Genomic DNA, 16,372 nt, shown 5'->3' with positions numbered 1-16,372 from the left:
ATTCCTGGAGTTCCATGTCATGGCAGGAGTTCAATTCAGGCTTCCCTTCACTGTCAATATTTTGTTTGCAAAGTTGGCAAAATCAATCATCAACACAGAGTAGAATGTGCTGTTCAACACGGTTTATAGGCTATAGTTCAAATTGCCTTTGCGCTTTTTTATTCTAAAGTGTATTATAATTAAATAAATTATTAGTCCCTGAAATAGAATGGTACACTATGGAAAAAAGTCACCCAGGCTGTCATGTTAATTAATACAGGTTTTATTCAGAATGGGTCTGAGTGGAAATACAAGAGTTTATTTTTTTAAAATAAAAAATATCACCAACAAATTCACAAAGCCCACCACAAAGCTCCTTTATCCACCTTAAAGCAGCTGTGTAGCGATGTCGTATTGCAAAAGCAGTTTTGTTTAACACCAGTCTGTAACATGGATATTGTGAATCCACAGGTATGAAGAATGTAAACTGAGCCAGAGCCAAGAGTTGGTGTAAGACACAATGTAGTCATGCAGGAAGCATTCAATTCTAATCCCTTTTGGATGCAGGTTTGTGGGGGCTTTTACCAGACGCACATGGAGGTTCTGAAGGCATCCGCGTAATGATAGAAGCTCGGAGAGCTGGGATGCTGGCTGTCATGTGGACAGTTTATACCTTGTGGTCAGGAGCAGGGAGACTCTCGAGCGTAGGCTCCATGCCCCAGATCTCACGGGCGTACTGGGCAATGGTGCGATCGCTGGAGAACTTGCCACATCCGGCAATGTTGTAGATCACCTTCTTGGTCCATTCCTTGGGGTTCTAGTGTGATAATGAAACGATTGATAAGTGAGTGATAAGTTCTGTAATAAGTAGCCCTTAGTCCCCTTCCATCAGCAGTGATACTCATAATATACCCATACTAATTAAAATCTATAAATACAAAAAAGGCCTTTATGTGGCTTATGAGGCTTTTACTGATCATACCTTGTAAAGAGCGTTGACTTTCTCCTGGCTTTTAATGTAATCTTCATAGTCAGCAAAGACCTTAAATCTGTGCAGAAAAGAGTGCCATTAACTCAATGAAAAACAACAGATTTACAGTGAAAACTGTACAAATATTAGTGTGCATGCAAAAGGCTGAGTTGTTTTTTTGGTTTTGTTTTTGTTTTTTCCAGCATGCAAGTTTATACACGTTCTTATTTGTGTGTGTGTATGCATGTGTGTGCCTCAGGCTGCTAATGTTAGATGTGTCTTTACCTGTCATGATGCATCAGCAAGTTGACAATTTCTTTAAACAGGTCAGGCTGCTTTGGGCTGAAGAAGCCTCCAGCAATCTGGTCAATAGCCTGTTTGAGCTCAGGCAGGCGGTTGTAGTACTCTTCAGCGTGGTATCTAAGCAGGATGGAAAATAAACAATACACACATTGAGAAAAAACAGAAGCTTGTTGCTGTAGTAACTGGCCCATAAATAAAGGCGTAGTAGTCAGTGCCTTCATGGGTTCCCCAAGGACATAGCTTTTAGTGTGGAAAACCTCAGCTTTGATTTAAAAAAAAAAAAAAAAAAAAAAACGTGATGAAAGTGGTCATTACTAAAACCTCTGTGAAAGAGTGCAAAGCTGCAGGATTGTCAGAGCGCATGGAGCTCACCGCATAATATAAAAAGGTCTTGACATATGAAATATCTTTGAGGTATTTCCCCAAATTGATGTGATACCAGCACGCTGTGTTCTTGTATTCACAGACATTAACCATTGTAGTGACAGAAATAAATATATATCAATAAATATATGAATATATAAATAAAAAGGCAGGGATGAACCATTTTCCTGCCTCTGCTCCCTTTGATAGCCACCAGTGAGATCAAATTATGTTACCTTTTGGATAGAAATGACGTCATGATATTATTTTATCCTATTAGACATTTATGTAAAATTTGTCATAATTAGAAAATTAATTCTTGAGTTGTGGTGAAAAACATGTTTTGTGAGATGACAGTGACCTTGACCTTCGACCACCAGATTCTTGTTAGTTCATTTTTGAGTCTAAGTGGACATTTGTGCCAAAATTGAGGACATTTACTTAAGGTCTTCTTGAGATATCACATTAAGGAGAATAAGACGAACGAGGTCACAATTACCTTGACCTTTCACCTTTGGCTACCAAATTCTGATTAGTTCTTTCCTGACTCAAAAAAGGACGTTTGTGCCAAATTTAAAAAACATTCCCTCAAGGCATTCTTGAGATATCCCACTTATGAGAATGAGACAGATGAGGTTACAGTGACCTTTACCGTTGACATATGACCACCAAAATCTGTAAGTCCAATTGGACATTTGTGCCAAATTTAAAGAAATTCCCTCAAGGCGTTCTTGAGATATTGCTTTCATTAGAATGGGACAGAGGGACGCATATACAGACAAATCGACAACCTGAAAATATAAAGCCTCCGGCCACGGCTATTGCAAGTGCCGAGGCATAAAAATGTGTGGTATAGAGGTAATATTACTCATTTTATTAGCAAAATATTAAGGTAGTATTGGAAAAGATAAATACAATGTTTCGGACTGATAAATTTATTCCTTACCCTTTCATGTCAAGTGCATCAACGTCATCCACCCTCATGCCGAAGATGAAAAGATTGTCCTCGCCGGCTTCCTCAGCCATCTCAACGTTGGCTCCGTCCATGGTACCGATGGTTAGAGCGCCGTTCAACATGAACTTCATGTTGCCGGTGCCAGAGGCCTCAGTGCCGGCTGTGGAGATCTGCTCTGACAGGTCAGCTGCAGGGATGGCTGAAATATGACAGAAGTAAAGGGTTGATGACTCCAATAAGAGTTCATGATTTATGCTGCATACTAAAAAAATCCTCAACAGGACGGAACAGGATGATGATAACAGATAGAGAGAGAAACATTATTTGGTGATTACCTTTCTCTGCCAGTGTGACTCTGTAGTTCTCCAAAAAGATGACTTTGAGGCGGTCTCCCACCACAGGATCGTTGTTGACCACCTCACCAATAGCTGTGATCAGGCGGATAATCATCTTGGCAGTGTGGTATCCAGGAGCAGCCTGCATGAAAGGAACAGTTGGAGAAACAGCGATAGATGAATTTGTGATGTAAGGATGAGTTTGTTTTTAAAACCAGGTTAGCTGCATGCTGTAAAACTGCAAACCTTTCCTCCGATCATGACAGTTCTTGGGGTCCACTGCTTGTTTGGCTCCTTCTTGATGCCTGGCGGAGATGTGAAGAGATTTCAGGACTGAAGTGTATGTTTTTGTGTGTCTGTTCAGGCTCTCACACACGCAATCTTCCCTGAGATTATCTCGATATTCGGATAGAAGGAAATGTGTGGGGCAGGAGACTAAAAATGCTCTCTTACGGTTATAGTAGGTGATGATGTGCAGACAGTTGAGCAGTTGTCTCTTGTATTCGTGGATTCTCTTGACTTGAATGTCGAACATGGAGTTGGGGTTGATCTTCACCTTGTAGTGCTCCTCCAAGTGCACAGCAAATTTCATCTTGTTTTCCTATTTTATCAAAACATTGACTTCATTACATGAAAGAAAACAAGTCCGACTTCAACCTGCGTGACCAGTTGTATGTGCTGCGTAAACCCAGATAGCCAAAACGACCTGGCCCAGTGTTGGCCTAAACTCGGAATGCCGGAATAAATAATGTGGGCCTGTTGCCATCGCATCCAGTCGCCCAACTCGGCTGAGATTTGGGAGAAATTAAACCCCAGAATCGGCTGAAATAAACAGGTCCGATTCCAGCTGCTGACGCTGCCATCACTTGACTGTTATCAATCAGTTGACCTGGCCGAGCATCAGCCCAAACTCAGCCTGCCAGAGGAAATAAGTCAGGACGCGGTCGCTTGCCCTACTCGGCTGAGACGCCGGAGGAATGATGCCCTAGAATTGGAGCTAACTGGCCCGTTCTAGCTGCAGACACTGCCATCACTGGACTGTTATCAAAAATGACCTGGCCTAGCATAGGTCCAAGTTTTGCCTGCTGGAAGAAAGAAATCAGACTGTGACCTGTTACATTAGTCGGCCGAGACTCATGATGAATGACGTCCCGGTAGAGGTCCAAATAAACTGGCCAGATTGCGGCTGACAGTATTGCTGTGACCAAGCAGAAACACTTTCACAATTCAGGCAAAACTATTTTAAATGATAGAACAGGAGAACACAACGACATTAAGAATGAAAACAACATAATTCACATGTAAAAGAAAACTGACTTTCAATGCACACTGCTGTTGTAGAGGCTTCAATGAAAGCTGGTAATGTAAGCTGTGACAGTGATCACAGAGCTGGTTTTGCTGCCTGACAGCTATGTACTGTGTGTCAAGTAAAAATCTGTATTATCATTAAAGCCAAGGATTCCTTTGTGCCACTGCTAGCTACAAAAAAGTCTGGTGATCTATTTTAAAATATCTCCAAACTGACGCATACATTTAAGTTAAGACAACAGAAAAAATGAATTACTTCACCTGCTTCACTTTGGCAATATCACGAATGAAAGCATCGTCAGTCACAAACTTGCGGAGAGCCTGCAGCTGGTCGAGGTCACGGATGAAGTGCTCACCAATTCTCTGTTAATGAGATCAAGTTTTTTTTTTTGTTAAAAAGGTATTTAAACTTATTTTGTACGACACATGTGAGTGTTAAAACACAGCTAACCTCAGCGATGATTTCAGCCAGCCCGGGGTTGCACATGACCAGCCAGCGGCGAGGGGTGATGCCGTTGGTCTTGTTTTGGAACTTATGTGGCTCCATTTCATAGAAGTCCTTGAAACTGCAGGCAGAGTGAAGCGTCACATTTATCAGATCACAGAGATGGTGCAGTCGCCCATGAAATTATAGAGGCTATGGATGTATGAAACCGACTACATACTACACATTTTGGTTGATTTACCACTGTAGAGTGTTACAGGCAAATGAGTGTTTATTTTGGGGACATACACGGTAGCTTTGAGGATGTCAGAGTGGATCTGGGCCACTCCGTTGACAGCATGGGAACCCACAATGCACAAATGGGCCATGTTGATCCTCTTCTGTCCTCCTTCCTCAATGAGGGACATGCGGCGCAAACGATCAAAATCACCAGGATATTTGGCAGCAACTCTCTGCGAAGTAAAAAAAGAACATGTGGCAAAAAATAACTAATAGGCTGTATTTTTTTTTTATTTTGCTCGCTAATGTCTATCATTATGCACATTGAAGTAGGTCAACACAGCAATTCTAAAGTATATCAAATGAGCAGCAACATGATGATTCCCATCAGTATGTAAGTAGATAAATAAAAATGTTTTATTGAGCTTCAGCTCATAAAACCTGCCCACCCTCCATGTCAGAAATATTATTCTTCCATTAAGCACAAATGTGTGCCATCACGTAACTTAACTCTGACAGATGTTGCAATTAAAAGCCAATAAAAAATACCTTGTTGTTTGACTTACAGCATTAAGTTCCCTGTGCCTATCTGTATTCCCTGCATTTTAACTCATTGAAATCTGGAAAAAATGGCTTGATATCTTTCAAAAACAAGAAGTTACAAATTACTGGAAAATTTAGAAATAAAAAAGGGTAAAGTAAAAAAAACAAACAACTAAATATAACGATAAAATAATGAAGGATAATTATTACAATTATGTAGTAATAATAATAATCACAGTAATAAACAGTATAATGTTTGTCATATTTTTCCATTTTTTCTAAAATATTGTCTTCTAATAATATCTCTCTTTCTCTCCTTAGAACTAATTTTCAGGTTATTTTCTTTTCCTTTGTTCGTGTAAATTGTGGGACATCTCTTGCCAGGTTGCTCATTGCATTTTTAGCTGTGTTTTCAAAATAAATCCAACCGATTTTCTTGGGGCCAAAGGTTTAAATGTGTATTAAAGGCGTATGAGCACAGCACAAAAAAAGTGATGTCGTTCCAGCTTTCAAAGGGTTAACAGGATTTTCTAGGGTATCTTTCCATAGCCACAGACATTTAGAAATATCCAGTCATTGTCCATCCATCATTTTTTTTTTAAATTTCATATTGGTATTGTAAATTTAACCCCATAAAGCTCCCACTTAAAAAGTAATCCCCTCCCACCCAAAGTCACTGACTATACAGAACTTTGAAGTCACATACATTCTTTAACTTACATTCATTACAATGTGTTCAAATAAAAGAAGAGGAGTTGCTCTATTTTAAGACTTTATTATTATCTTGGCACTGCCAAAGTGAACAGCATGTGCCTCCTCTGCTGCCATAAATACACATTGTATGCAATGCATTGTGGATATGATAACATGTTGCAATGTGCAGCACTAACCTCCAGATGGCGACGGTTGATTTCATAGACAATTTCCAGGTGACGAGGCAGCAGATGAGCAAACAGGTCGACTGGCCAGCGCTCCAGAGCTTCAGGAAGGACGGTGTGATTGGTGTAGGCACAGGTGCGCACACAGATGTCCCAGGCCTGAATACATTTGAATATTTTACTGTGAAAGTCATTATTAAGATGGTGGTAAACAGATTAATAACTGCACTAAAATGGTGATGTTACAATCAGAACACAAAGCCAGAAAATGGTTTTAAATATTAATATTGGTATTAAGATTGAAAAACAAAACTGTGATGATGTGTAAAAGTCTGTGTTGCTCTCCCTCACCTTTTCCCAGTCAAGTTTCTCCTCATCAACCAGCACCCTCATCAGCTCAGGGATGGCCATGGCTGGGTGGGTGTCGTTCAGCTGGATGGCAACCTGAACATGCAGAACATTATTAAATGCCAATGCAGAAATAGAATGTGCCGTAAAGTGCTTTGTAGATACTGTTTGTTTCAACTATTCTCATAAGATACAATAAAACCCCACCTACAACCTGTTCAACACACTGACAGAGGCAATTTAACAAAAGCACAGAAAGAACATCAGAGGGAAATCTTTTCATTTTTGACAGAAACTATTTTGTTGAGTTTTTCGCTTCACCTTGTCAGGCAGTTTGCTGAAGTCTGTGCGAGCAATCTCCCTGGAGCCAAACTTAGAGACCTTGAAACGACGGATGATGTCTTGCAGGGTGGCAGACACCACAAAGTATTCCTGCTTCAGACGGAGCTCCTTTCCTTCAAAGAACTGAAGATAAAGACACATATTTGTCTGTTTCTGCTCTGCAGGCAAACATCAATAGGTGTTTTATTCATTAAACATAGCCTTTTGCACATTAGTGTCTTGTGTTCATGCATGGACAATCTTTCACATTTAATGATCTAATTACCCAAACCTAATGTAACATGAAAGTGGTTGCACCAGAGAGGCTCTGTATATCTTTAGTATAATTATCATGCAATTAGAATCATTTCAGTGTAACGTCAAATACCCATCTGTAATATACTGCTGTATGATGATGCAGTTAATACAAGTGTATTGCATCTGAGCATACATTGTGTAAATTTAAAGTCCCACCCCCAATAATTTTATAAAGATAGTTATGAAGCTGAATTCAGAGTTTGAACTGGAGCATCCTTATTAATTCGAAAGTTATTTGATTTTTATCTTCTGAAAATTAATTTTTGAAGTTCACATTTAGGCTATTAAGGAAAAAAAGAAAATAGAAGTGACCACTTATGACCACTAATGTTTTTTTTGTTATCAGTTTTGAATATTATGTTGGTTTAAACAAATAAAAAAAAGACAAAAGCAGCTAAAGAAATATGACCTTTACGACACCTTCCATCTCTAGTCAATACATTTTTTTTATAATAGCTGTTCTGTACACAATACTAATTGCTAACAGCTACCAATAATTTTCTCAATACTATTCATAAATAATATGAAAAGCTTAAAAAAATAAATAGATAAGGTACCTGTGTGCATAAAAAAGCACCAAACTGGAGCTTGTTCACCATTATCCAAAAATAAATAAATAAATAAAAATCCCTGGGAAGAATCCCCTGGACCCCCCAACTGAGGTTTGGGCTAAGCCCCCGATGTCCTCAAATCCTAGAAACGCCCCTGCTTGGCAAAAAAAGGGCATACATTTGAGGGCAGCTGTGGCTGATCACCTGTTGCCCCGCTGCAATTTGATTGGCCAATTGCCAAGCGGGCCTGGTTGTTGCTTTGTTGTCATTGGCTCATAGTTGGCGGAAGTGAAATGGCTGTTTTTTTGAAAGAAGAAGTGGCGTTCAGCACTCGGTTGAAAGTCGGCCTTTTAAAGAAAAATTTAAGATGCAACCCCCAGGTGTGGACCACGGGAAGTTGTGTTTCACCAAAGCTCTGGTAAAAATAGTCACATTTAAGGTGGAGTGGTTCTCGGTTAAAATGGCGAACTGCTAATTTATCAGACAAGACGCTGACTTCGTGTCCCCCTTTGTGCGTTATTTTTCGGAGAAGACGGCGCCTGATCAGGAAGAAGACTAACAGGATGTAAAGCTTTTTTTCTGAGAGGATTAACAAACATGGAAGCAGCGGGACAATGCCATGAAATTGGGCAGCAATACAGAAGCAAGCTGAGGAGAACAGGTATGTGCTAGGTCCCCTGCTATCACCTGTGTGAAACAACGTGGGAAATGTCAAATGCGCATGTAAATATTTTTATTTTTATTACTGAGTTATGCAGCCCTGCAATATATGCCAGACTGGTTGTACCTCCGCCCCCCCAAAATTATTTCCGCCCCAAAATTCAGGTTTTCTTAATAGGTTGATCTGTTAAGTTATTTTCAAGAAATCAGTCCATTAATATGAAGCACATAATGGCAAACTAATCAGTTAACCCTTTAAAACCTGAGCAAATTGGCTTGATTTCTTTTGAAAACATGGGAAGAGGACAACTTAAAAAGAAATGGCCCAAATAGATAAAAAGAAATTAAGATAAGATAATATTTTGTTGTGTATTTTTTTTCTGAAGTGTTCAAACTCTCAATCAACAATAGCAAAAAACAATAAAAATACACATAAAAACATCTGTAAGGTCGCCCTCCAGCAGTCATAAAAAATACCATACAATAAGCCACCATATGTCCCTCCTACAAACACTTTTAGTTATTAATTATTATTTTCAGATCATTTCCTTGTGGCCTTTTACTATTTGTGTAGGATGTTTGCAGGGCCTTTCTTGCCAAGTTGCTTGTTATGTTTTTTCTTGTGTTTTTGAAAGAAATGTTTTAATTTGTCTCCAGTTTTAGAGGTTTAAATGCTATTAAAAATGCATCTAAATGCAGCATAAGACAAAATATTTTAACCTAGGTGTTAAGGGGTCAATAGACTAATTCTTTAAACATTTCAATATTATTAATAGAGATACACAATATGATAGAACAGCAGCGAAATACTGACTGAGCCTCATTCAAACCTGGGTGAAATATAAAGTCCACCACTGTCTCTGCTCTCACTTGCACAGACATAAATTACCAGGCCTGACATGAGTTATAGCTTGAGCTAGATGGTTATCACCCAAATCCTCCTCCTTGAGCCTTTAGGGAGTCGGCAGCACATGGTGGGCAGTTCTTATGTCAGCTATAAAAGAAAGCTTCAGAGGAAGCTGAGGGAGCGCACCGTGGTTCTAGCTGAAGATAAAGGACACCAGTTGGGGTCCAAATTATGGAAATCCATCCGAGTTAAGACGAGCCCCGCAGTCATACAGGAGCCATACAGTCCACAGCTCCTATATACCTTTCACCACTCAGGTATTTCATCTAATCCAGGTTTACATGTGCATGGCTGTCTTGTGAGCGCAGTTCAGGTGGATTAAAAGGTAATATAGTCATTTTTTCTTACGTTGTCGTTGGGGTACAGCACACGGGAGATGTTCTCAGCCAAGTTTCTGTCCAGGACAGCCTGAATGTAGCCACCAACGTTGACTGTAAGCAAAAAAAAAATCCTTTCGTTTAGATTAATTTGACAGCTGTTGCATGATTGAAAACATCTGATCTCTCAAGGACACGTACAGTCTTTGAGGTTAAACTCGCAAGGCGCCTTCGCTGACCACAGCCTCATGGTGTTGACAACATTGTTTCTGTAGCCAGGGACGGGGGTGTCATATGGCAAAGCCAGCACGACCTGTCAATGTCATCACAGGAGGAGACGTAAATAAGTATAACCTCAAAAAGGATGTACTATTATTCATTTCAATTTACTTTTGATCATATTTTCACCTGAGTGTCGACCCATTTTACACCATCGGGGTGATGCTCAGTCCTGCCATAGAAGTGCACTGGACGCATGTACTCAGGACGTGCCTTCTCCCAGGGGTTGCCATAGCGCAGCCAATCATCAGCCTCCTCAACCTGGATAATGATATCAATTTACATGGAGAGGAGAAACACTCATTAGTGGCTTTTGTGCCAGGCCAGACATAGAAAATGATAAATAACACAAGGTCATGATAATGATAAAAGGAACTCATCCAGCTGCAGATTTAAGGTGAAAAAGTACCAGCAGTAGATATTTTGGCTCACTGAGACAAGAAATCTTTAGATTATTTTCATTTCCCACCTGCCAACCGTTGACGATTTTCTGATTGAAGATACCGAACTCATAGCGAATACCGTAACCATAGGCAGCCAGACCCAGTGAAGCCATGGAGTCCAGGAAACAGGCTGAGAGAGAAAAAAAATCAACATTTAACAAGCACTTATGTAAAAACAATGCATTATTAAAGTCAGACAACGGGGGTAACAATAATTTGAATTTATCAAGTATGACGGGTGAAAAGATGTTTACCGGCAAGACGTCCCAGGCCACCATTTCCCAAACCGGCATCTTCCTCCATGTCTTCCAGTTCCTCCATATCCAGGCCCAACTAAAGAGGACAACAGGACACAATGATGACAAATGAAAAAATAATGGAAACAGCAAATTTTAAAGTTACACAAGGACTAAATGAGGCAAGTATGTCTCACCTGGTACATGGCCTCATCACAGGCATTTTCAAGCGCCAGGTTCACCATGGTGTTCTGGAGGGCACGGCCCATGTAGAACTCAAGGGAGATGTAGTACACGCGCTACATTGGGAAGAAGTGGGAAAAAAAATCTATATCAAAGTAAATAACCAGCTAGAAACTGTCCAGTCTAGCTGGAAGTTTTCCAGTCCTTTACTTTAGTAATAGTAATAATACCATGTGTTACACGTTAAAGTCCAACAAATGCTACTTATGTTAAAGTATGTATGTATAACCAGGGGCATGTGCTTAAATTGTTAAAAGTAAAAGTACCCAATGCAGATGAAAAACAAGAAAAAAACAGACTGACCCAACAACTCAAAAATAGAAAAAAAACAACAAACCAAACTGAAAATTATTAAATAAAAAAAAATCCACCCCAAACTCAAAATTAACCCCCCCAACCTCAATGTTATTAAAAATAATTTAAAAAAACACCACCCAAAACGTATATATATATATATATATATATATATATATATATATATATATATTTAAAAAAATAGCAAAAATACCCGCTAAAACTCAAAATTAAAAAAAAGAAAAAAGAAATTAATCTTTATCAAAACAGTAAGCAAAAAAATTTCAGTCAATCAGCTATTTGATTAATAAAGTATTTGTTTCAGTTTTAATTGCATTATCTGTTTATCTGTCTCTTATGTTTTTTTTTATGCAAAGATCTTAATTTGTAAAGTAACTATAGCTGTCACATAAATGTAGGAAAGTAAAAAGTGCATTATTTCCCTCTGAAATGTAGCAGAGTAAAAGTATTAAGTGACATGAAAAGAAAATGCTCAAGTAAAGTACAAGTACCTCAAATTTCTACTTAATTGTTTTTAAAAAATTTTACTTAATTAAGTACAATACTTGAGTAAATGTACTTAGTTACATTCCACATTGCTCTTGATGTGTACAAATCTGTGAAATTGTGAGCCAAATGTCACAATAACATCTACCCCAGACTGTCAAAGACTTGTTCAAGTTTTATGATTTAGGCTCATCATTGAGAGTGCACAGAAATGTGCCACCTGAGCCTGTGTTTAGCCTTTGCCATTTAGTTGTTATTTTCCCGTCTGACACGGAGGGGGCGGACACAGGCGGAGGAGGAGAGGCAGAGGAGAGGAGAGGGGAGAGGGAACAGGGGACAGATTGCTTTGGGTGTTGCATAACACCAACATTTTGGCCCGAGCAAAAATAGCTCCTGTAGAGGTCGCTGTAAAGGTCAGCCTGAGCCTGATACCCTTTCATTGTGGGGTTCAAGTCTGGAGCGAAGTGGTTCGGATAGTAAAATAATAATGAACACAACTGACAGGGCTATATCACTGCGTCGCTAACAGGATCTCTTGAATAATATATGACTGTATGTTCCAAATCTTATCGGATTCTACCCTTCTTTCATCTCATTATGCTGATTAGATGTTTTTTTTTTCCCTAGAATGCACATGAGCAAAAATGAATCTTGTTGCAGCCACTTTGCAGTGCGTGAGCTTACATTTCCTCCCGCCTTCTGTTAGACCTTTAAGGGATTCACCTTTGACCTTTTCAGTCAAGAGCACCAGAACAAGGTGATACAGTTAGGAGGTCAGATGGTTTCTGAGTTAGAGGTTGCAGAAATATCTGATTAAACACTTTCTGAAAGCTAGCTTAATGTGAGAAGTACACGTCCTCCTGCTGAGGTTAATATGTTAGGACTTTGGCACTTCAGTCAAGGAACAATGACCTCGCGGCGCTAAGAATTTTTCTTCCTATGTTAAGAAAAAGAAAACTCATCCTCTGTTTTTCAGCAGTTATTAATTATCTTGCAAGGAACACTTTTCCTGCTAAGTAAATGCAAATTTCCCCTCTGCGTCTGAACCCTCTTTTGTGATTACACATAGTTTTGTGTGACATTTTCAGGCGATAATGTGGTGTAGTTTGCTGCTTTATTCTAGCCAGCCGCCTATTGTTGTTTTAAGGTTCTCTCTGTAGCTAATAACACGGCAGTTGCTGAGATACAGCCTCACCGATGGATTATGTGGCTGCTTATATATGAACTCGGATGGCCTCGGAGGCATGTGCTTGTATGACACACAGTAAGAGGTTATGTGCTTTATGGTGAGACAGGATGGGAACAGAAGGTCATAGGGAGGTTTAATGTTTCAACACACTATAAGAACGGCAGCATACCAGCAGAGTGCTAAGAAGCCCCGATGAAGTTTAAATGCCATGACCTTACACTGACATCAGGCTGTTCAAAGTACAGTTGGGGAATATAAATCCCCTGCTCTTATGAAAATGATTCCTGGCCTTTTTGTTTAAAATGTGTGAAATGTGCAGAGGTTAGTTCATGAAACCGTATAAGATTCAGGTTATGGTGCAGAATGCTAATGAAAACAGTGACCACTGTGCAGTGCTGGGCATGCAATGAGTTCACGATGCAACAGATTACCATAAATGTCACCGTAAACATGTGAACCAGTTATTAAATGAAATATAGTTGCCTGCGTTCCCCCTGTACTGTGTGTGGGGAAAACTGTGATAGAGTACAACATGTAGTATTATTTTCTTTATCACAAATGCAAGATGTGATATTGTTTATGCTGTTAAAAGAATAACACCTTAACTCATATATGTATTCATGGTGATTCATATCACTGTAAATGCTGGTGACTTGCACTTACTTTGGGGTCTTTCTCATAGTAGTACTGCTGGGTTCTGATCCACCTGCCAATCAAGTGCTCCCGCACAGTGTGGGCAAGAGCAAAGTAGTAATCCCTTCTGGTAGCCACATTTCTGTCCTTGACCAGCGTAAAGTGGAGATGTCTGTTGAAATTTTGCTTCAACTCGGCAATGTTTTCAACGCCGGCGAGGCCTCGCACTGAAATCTGTTTCCTTCTATCATGGTCAGACAAGGGTTTAGACATGGTGGCACGAGTTGTAGCAGCTCAGGGCTCCGACTCTGGCAGAATGTAAACAGTAAGACAGCAGGCACACACACACCGCCAGACACACACAGCAGGAGAGGCACCCACACTGCAGGCTCAGGTTCAGCTTTTTAAAGGCACGACTATGAATATTAAGTGGAGGGTGGAGCAGGTTGGATATATTAGGTGAAGGGTGGGGCATGTGTTGGGCATAGAGGTTGTAACTTTTCGATGATGTGACACATGACTGGCAAAGTGGCCCATGTTGGATCAAAGATATAAGGCTGGCAGCACATGCATCATGACATAAGAGTGTAGGTTTAGCTTTCAGGGGGATTCAGGGGGACTTGTCCCTCTCACCATGTCCCATTGCATTTGTCAAGGCCAGTAAAAACATGTTGTATGTTCTAGTATGCTGCGTATGTTAGTTGTGTTAATTTAAAAAAAAATCAAAACAAAACAAAATGTAACAAAAAATCTATGAAAACTGCAGAAGAATTTTATTTTGAAAAAAAAAAAAAAATACAATAACATTAAAATTGATGCAGGGAATGCATAAATTGGTGCATAAAACTTTACCAGAATGCTGGAAATTAAGTCTTTGACACTTAAAATTTTCTGGCAGAGGATCCTCCATCTTTTCTTATCCCAACTTTTCAATTAATGGCACTTTATCAGTTCACGTCTACGTCATCAAAATATACCCTCCTTCGTCAGTTTTGGATTCTCAGGGATGCATTGCATCTTTTTAAAATGCTCTTCTGTTTTATATTTTCTGCTTGTTACATGCATAGTGTTTTTCAAAATAAATTTGCAATGTGAGTAAAACACTTTCTTTTTAGGATTACTTTCTTAGCTTTTGGCAACAGAGGTCCGTGGTTAGGTTTAGAAAACACATTGTGGTTTGGCTTAAAAAAAAAACAACAATTGTTAGTAATGTGACCTGCTTCATGTGACATATGTCACTAGTATAGCATTTTACACATACTAAAAGGCTATGTTCACAGTGGAAACGAACAGCAGGCTTCCAGGTGAAACTCCTGTGTTTGTTTGACCCATCCACCTTCCCTCCTGCCCGCCCTATACAAACTTTCTTGCTCTTTTTACTACGATACAATGTTTCCCAAAGAATCATAATCTATGTGTCAAAAATGTTCCCCCTTTTTTTCTATCTTGCATGCTGTGCATGCTTTCTAAATTTGTTTCTGCATGTCTGTGAATGCGGTGCAGGTGAAACTCATCATGAGTTATTTTTAACCCTCAGCAGCTGTTTGGGTCTCAGTGTGAATTATTGATCAGTTGGTCCAGTCAGAATTGATCTGATCTATTATTGAGAGGAGAAGCAGACTGCAGAGTGAGTGAATGCAAACCTTTAGCCCCAGCACAATGAATGGTTATACCTTCGCTGCGCCTGTTGTTGTTCTGCTCCATCTGTCTCTGAGGGGTGTAATGCATAGCCACATGGTAAATATATTTCAGTAGTGCTAAAAAATGTTTTTGTGGCGGCACATGTTTTAATTGTGGCAGCCTGCCACAAATATTTCATTGTGTGGGAAACCCTGAGCTAGCTGCCAGGGGCGTCACTGCTGTAGATGGTGCCTTTGTGTGTTGGTGCCTGACACTGAGATCCACTGACACAGTGGAGGTATTTGATAAGTTGGACTGTTGCCCACTGTATCAAAAACTGCAGCTGCCTAGTGGGTATCATACCACATTCAAGAATGCTGCCTCTGTGCTTCAGTTTCTGATGCCAATATAAAAGTGTTGATATCTGACAAGTCGAGAGTGAGAATGGGCTGCCGAATCACATGCGCCCCCCTGATGTTTAAACAAAACCTACACCCTCGCAGAACCATGACTTCATTTAATGTGTATCTATTCGTAATTAAATAACATACTTCTCAGTTTTTTTTTGTTGGATTTATGTAGTCAAAACTAAAAAAAAATAATTGATGGATAATTTCCTGTCAACCTGATCAAAGCAGTAAGAACCATCTGAACCTTTCTATTAGGCAAAATTTGTATTCTCTGTCATGCCTGTATTTTACTATTACATAAAGGGTGAATGTGACTTTACCAAGCTGACAGCCTACAATGATTTGAGTGATCCAGCATCGTTCATCATCATCATTAAAATAATAGTGTGACATAAAATCTTGCCCGCATGTGTAAAGCATTGTTTGATAGTGTAGAGAGAAACACATGCTGCAGATAATATCTGGCAGCCACAGTGGCTAACTTGTTTTTCTACCCCATAGTTGGCAGGAGTGTCTTGGCCAGCAGATGGTAACGCTATATTAGATTTTCAAAAAATGTATTTTGTTGCACCTAAAAAGCAAAGCACTGCAAACGTCAGCTAATTCCCATATTGTAGGATGACATGTTATTTATAAGTGTCTGCATTAGAGGGCAGTTACAGGACGTATTTTGTTTTAGCATTTAACCCTGGATCAGGACGTATTTGTACTGAAACCCGAACAGCAGCACTGCGACATTTAAGATCACCATGCTACTGTATCACTTTACAAGTACTGTAAGTAGTGGTAATGTAAGTA

At 39.6% G+C, this 16,372-nt stretch overlaps 1 protein-coding gene across 1 annotated transcript; it reads right to left on the bottom strand.

The window, feature by feature from the left end:
* Positions 1–246: 246 nt before the first annotated feature.
* pygma (phosphorylase, glycogen, muscle A) lies at positions 247–13,921 on the bottom strand. The gene is made up of 20 exons (XM_042499607.2): positions 13,575–13,921; positions 10,876–10,977; positions 10,697–10,775; positions 10,469–10,572; positions 10,129–10,260; positions 9,922–10,033; positions 9,752–9,834; positions 6,968–7,111; positions 6,650–6,742; positions 6,311–6,457; positions 4,947–5,110; positions 4,665–4,779; positions 4,475–4,576; positions 3,359–3,506; positions 3,152–3,210; positions 2,906–3,047; positions 2,562–2,769; positions 1,235–1,369; positions 962–1,028; positions 247–796 (listed from the first exon to the last, which is right to left on the bottom strand). Exons 1-20 carry the CDS (start codon positions 13,815–13,817, stop codon positions 647–649), a joined length of 2,529 nt encoding a protein of 842 aa, XP_042355541.2. The 5' UTR covers positions 13,818–13,921; the 3' UTR covers positions 247–646.
* Between the last annotated feature and the right edge of the window lie 2,451 nt (positions 13,922–16,372).

The sequence above is a fragment of the Plectropomus leopardus genome, chromosome 15 (assembly GCF_026936395.1).
Source record: "Plectropomus leopardus strain MGB_pleo_1.0 chromosome 15, ASM2693639v1, whole genome shotgun sequence".
Taxonomy (NCBI): Eukaryota; Metazoa; Chordata; class Actinopteri; order Perciformes; family Serranidae; genus Plectropomus; species Plectropomus leopardus.
This window is presented reverse-complemented; position numbering and strand designations above follow the sequence as displayed.